The sequence below is a fragment of the Electrophorus electricus genome, chromosome 8, assembly GCF_013358815.1.
Source record: "Electrophorus electricus isolate fEleEle1 chromosome 8, fEleEle1.pri, whole genome shotgun sequence".
Taxonomy (NCBI): domain Eukaryota; kingdom Metazoa; phylum Chordata; class Actinopteri; order Gymnotiformes; family Gymnotidae; genus Electrophorus; species Electrophorus electricus.
The window spans coordinates 12737623-12742333 of NC_049542.1; the positions used below are offsets into that span (position 1 = coordinate 12737623).

At 42.3% G+C, this 4711-nt stretch overlaps 1 protein-coding gene across 4 annotated transcripts in view; it reads right to left on the reverse strand.

Moving 5' to 3' along the window:
• Nucleotides 1-4488, reverse strand: part of hivep1 (HIVEP zinc finger 1) — a 48582-nt gene extending 44094 nt beyond the window's left edge. For 3 of the 4 annotated variants that reach the window (XM_027014928.2, XM_027014927.2, XM_027014925.2), the window contains exons 1-2: nt 4375-4488; nt 1943-2110 (exon numbers count right to left, since the gene is read on the reverse strand). In XM_027014928.2, coding sequence (XP_026870729.2) covers nt 1943-1982 — 40 coding nt within the window. In that variant the 5' untranslated portion in view covers nt 1983-2110; nt 4375-4488. Of the gene's footprint in view, nt 1-1942; nt 2111-3930; nt 4045-4374 lie in introns of those variants that run through there. The other variant, XM_027014926.2, reaches the window with a different exon arrangement.
• Between the last annotated feature and the right edge of the window lie 223 nt (nt 4489-4711).

Consider the following 4711-nt stretch of genomic DNA (forward strand, 5'->3'; position numbering starts at 1 on the left):
TCTCCTGCCTGTTGTTATTACTATCATTGTGTGTGTGTGTGTGTGTGTGTGTGTGTGTGTGTGTGTGTGTGTGTGTGTGTGTGTGTATGTATGTGTGCTTCCTCTCAGCCAATTTCATTTTCAAGGCCACAAAATGGAACAAATTGAAGGCCAAAGCATTCTTTGTACTGCTGGCTGAAGAATCTGCTAACAGACTGACATGTGCCATAAATAGTATGAACTTGACTTCTCTGTGGAGAAGGAAGGCCATGGATATGGTACATGGAAGCAGGCATGTTGAAGTATAGGGTTTCATTTAGGGTTAACCCTAAACATAACTCTCTGAATAAACAGAAGCAGGCATGTTGAAGAGCCAGGCTGTGGGTGGTGCAAAGGAAATGGCCGGAATTCCCAAGGAATGACGGTACTAACCCTAATGCTACTCACAACAACAGAATGTGGACATGTGATGGCATGCAGACTGCACTTCCTGTCCAGCCAGTTCTGCTCTTGGCACAGATATGGGGAGGAGAGGGGAGGGGAGAGGAGGAAAGGAGAGTGCTGAAATAGGTTCAAAAGCAGTAGTGGAGGCACGTGTTTTTACCAGTTCAGCACCAGGAACAATTAATGGAACCACTTATGTTACAGTAGAAACAGAGCAGCCCTCTCCACTAACCTGCATCTGCATATACAGTGAACAAAAATATTCAAGTGAATCACCATCAGTTTATGACCTGGAATGTAACAGTTTTATAACTACATTGGTCCTTTATTACTGATTGCTTTTTTCCATTAAAGTACTACTTTAGTCTATAGTTTCTATGACTTCTTTTATTTCTGTGTAATGTCTCCAGTGTGAAAAATTCCCTCCCAGCAGGCACTCTTATGAAACTCAGTTATTTATGTTGTTTTTCTACAAGGACCAGATGCAATAAGTATGCAAAAGGAATTTATTATAAAATAACATAACAAACGTTTGTCCTGTGTTTTCAAGAAGGGTTCACACTTTACACACTGACAATAAAAGGCTGAGTCTGAGTATCTGAAACAGACTACAAAAAAGACCACAAAACATATTTTTTAAAAGGTAAGGACAATCACTCAAATGTAAGGCAAATTGTTTTTTTTGTTTGTTTTTTTACCAATTCAGCACTGGAAAGAAAATATGCAAGGTAGTTCACTAAGGTATATTTTTCCATACCACACACATAGCATTAACTATTCTGAATAGCACTTAAATACACTTCCGTCAGTCTACGCCTGGTCTGTTATGACTTGCTTATAATAGGAAACTGTAACACTCCACTGCTATAGAGATCCTTATACTACAGGAAGAAGCGCAAACAAAACTCGCTGAAAATCTTTCGGAAAAGTTAACAAATGGATCAGCCTTACCATATGCTACATTTTATTCCTTGCACAACTGATGAAGTACCTCTGTCTGAAACATCACATTTCTCTGAAAATGTGCACTTCACTATAAGTGCACTTCACTTCATCTTTTACTACAGTACACAGCAGTTACTCACCTGGAATCTTCTTCAGATATATATATATATATATATATATATATATATATATATATATATATATATAAAATCAGTTATATATAACAAGAGATTCCCATTCAATTTGCATTCTTCTGACAATCTATTATAAACCACTGTGCATCTTAGCGGAACTAATGGCTGTGAAGTTAGCCACTGAAAAAAAAACAACAGGACAGACAATGGGTCACATCAGTGTCCTACGGCTTTCCTTTACCCCTGTATATCCCACCCTAACATTAACCCTATCCCTCTTTCTGCTCGGTAAACTCCAACCCAAGCATGACTTCTACCACTTGAAGAAATTCAGCATTTTCTTTCTGCTGGACCAGAAACTAGACAAGCATCCATTCTGCTCCAGAAATGGACACTCCAAGCTGCTCACTGAGTGAGAGAAAAAAGGAATGGAAACTTACCTTTTAGGTTTTTGGGATTGTTCTGTTTAGTGCGCGGCATTTTCTGTTCTTTTTTTTGCTAGGGTGGTTTCTTGGGTGGAGGAAGGGGGTTTGTTCCACCAGGTTTGTTTCACTCAATGATGCATCGTAGGAACAGGTGATGCGTGGAACACCAGAGTTCTTGGACTCCTGCACGACAGTGAAAAAAAGATCAAAATTCACAGGTGGAAAAAAAAAAATGCAATCTCCGCAAACACTTTTGGTCATTATTGCATACCACCAGTCATTACTAAACACTGCTGGTCATTAGTGAGTCTGAAAAGTCTGTGTGAAATGCTGAGGTAAAATGTTGCAGTGCAACCTTGCTCTTCGTGCCTTCACCAGCACTCTACCCACTGGGGATCTTACCCTTTGCCCTCCTGTGTCCAGCTGACCACACGGACAACCACCAAGAGCTGGTGGGTGGTTGGGTTTGAGGTGCAAGCATACACAGAGTGGAGATAGTCTCCAGGATTTGCTGATATCTAGGTCACACAAGTGTGGGCTATATACATCTGTCCCAAGAAACATGGGAAAAGGGCATGGGACATAGGACATAGGACAAGAGGGCCCTGACGATGTGTCGTTCCTGTGTGTGCCCCGCTTATAGCTGTCAGGGATTGGTGAGTCTGATACTTCATCACAAATAAAAACAAAATCCTGCCATAGCCCACAACTATGTGCCAAGACCAGGCCTTTCTGCAGCAGCAGATATGAAACACCCACTTTTGACTTTTATGCAAATTGCTTAACACACACACAGCAAAAGTGTGGGGCGTGGGTACACTCGTGCTAAATGTTTCCATACATCAACCTTACACAAAAAACAAACACAGAAAAGAACACAGATCTGCAAATACCAGACCAACCCTTGATTTAGTAATGACGTAAGAAGTGAATGCAAGCGAAAACCTGCACCTGCGTTTTCGAATGAGCTAAGCAGTCTCTATAATGGGCAGTCTCTATAAGGACTCTGGTGGCCAAGAATCTGTTTTCGTTTGCCTGTCCTCGGCTGTAGACTATTGTTGCGCGGGGTGAGGGACTCTTTATGCCTCACCTAGAAGGTACGCTGGACCGTCAACTCCCGCTGTGCCACGGTTTACCAGCCAACGTTTCGACTGGCGATATTACATAATACTTACTACGAGTGTACGGGCTTCTCACCATGCAGCGCTGCATGCGCGCTCTTTAGCAATGACATCACCTCCCGGAGTCGTCGTTGGCGATACTGAGCACTGCGCATGCACCAGGTCATACGGACTACTAGGACGGCGAAAGTCATGGCATCACGCACCTAGTGAATAGCCCCAGGCGCACAGACAAAATACTTCAAAGGCTTTAGAGTGAGAGTACAAAGTGTTCAGCAGCAAATGGAACGTGCTGTCAGTCGATGAATTAGGGAACACCCCGGAACTCGACTATCGGGACCTGCAAAGCTGCGAATAGACGCGTGTGGAAGTGTCGTTGGCCCGCACTGTTTTAATTCCTTTCAGAATTCCTGAACAAAACACCACAAGGATATGTATGAAGAAACATTACTGAGGAGCTATTTCCTACAAAATTAACATTGCAGTTCATGATCTTACTAGGCCAGTCTAAATAACCCATAGCTGTTTAATTTCAGACAACATTCAAACAGCTGTGAGATGTGAACACGTGTTAAACCCAAAGGGACTATAACGCAACATATTCGTTATTAATACCGTAATACGGAGATTTTTAAACGCTACGAAAATAACGTGAGAAGTGAGTATAGCGCATTATGCCTCCAAGATATAGCCTACATGAGCGCGCCGTAACAGAGGGCGGAGCCGGGGAAAACCCCTCCGAGTCCTCCGCAACAGGACGCGAAAACACAGTTCCTCAATTCGACAAAAATTCCATTTAAATATCCGCAACACTCCGCCACAAGATGCAATGATCCAAGATTGTTTACATTCTGTAATAAAGAAAACGCGATCTTAGCTTACCTATCGTCGCCAGAATATTTCTTCAGCAACACTCAAGCTATACTGCGGGCTTGATAAACATTTTACACACACACGCACACACACACACACACACACACACACACACACGCACACACACACCACATTAAAATGCTGCAGACGTCTACTCCAAAACAGAGGCGTTCCGGTGAGCTACAAAACACGGGCCGGCTCGGAAAAGACCGTGAATCATACAGTAACATCACGTAGAACTATTTTTAAAACTTATACGCGTCTTTATCAAGTTTTCAAGTTCACAATACCATTAAGGGGTAACCCTCATTCGTTTGTTAGCTGCATATCTTGGTCTTAGAACAGCGGTAGCTACATGAGCGCGCACTGGACAAAACAGTGCCATGCTTCCCAGAACAGCTATTTTATTATGACACACAAACACGCTTATTTCCGCAACCATCTGGTACTTACAGGTGCAGTCCTAATTGTAGAAATTTCTACTATCATACACCTTAACGGTCAGAGGGAAAGATCTGTTTGTTTGTTTTTTTTTTCTCTACCCTCTCTCACTTTCTATTGCAGGAAACCGACAGGCCCACTGACGTCAACGGGGGTCCCGTCTCCGCCTACTAACCAGAGGAAGTGCTACGAGGGAGATTCGCAACTGTCGATAAACTGCTGAAGAAAAACTTGTCATTTAATGAAACTTCTCTGTATTTAGCGCTTGATTTATTAAGTTTTGAAAATAATTATTCCCTTGATAAAACTGTGACAAAGTAACACCGATAAGTGGCAGGTCTATAAATAT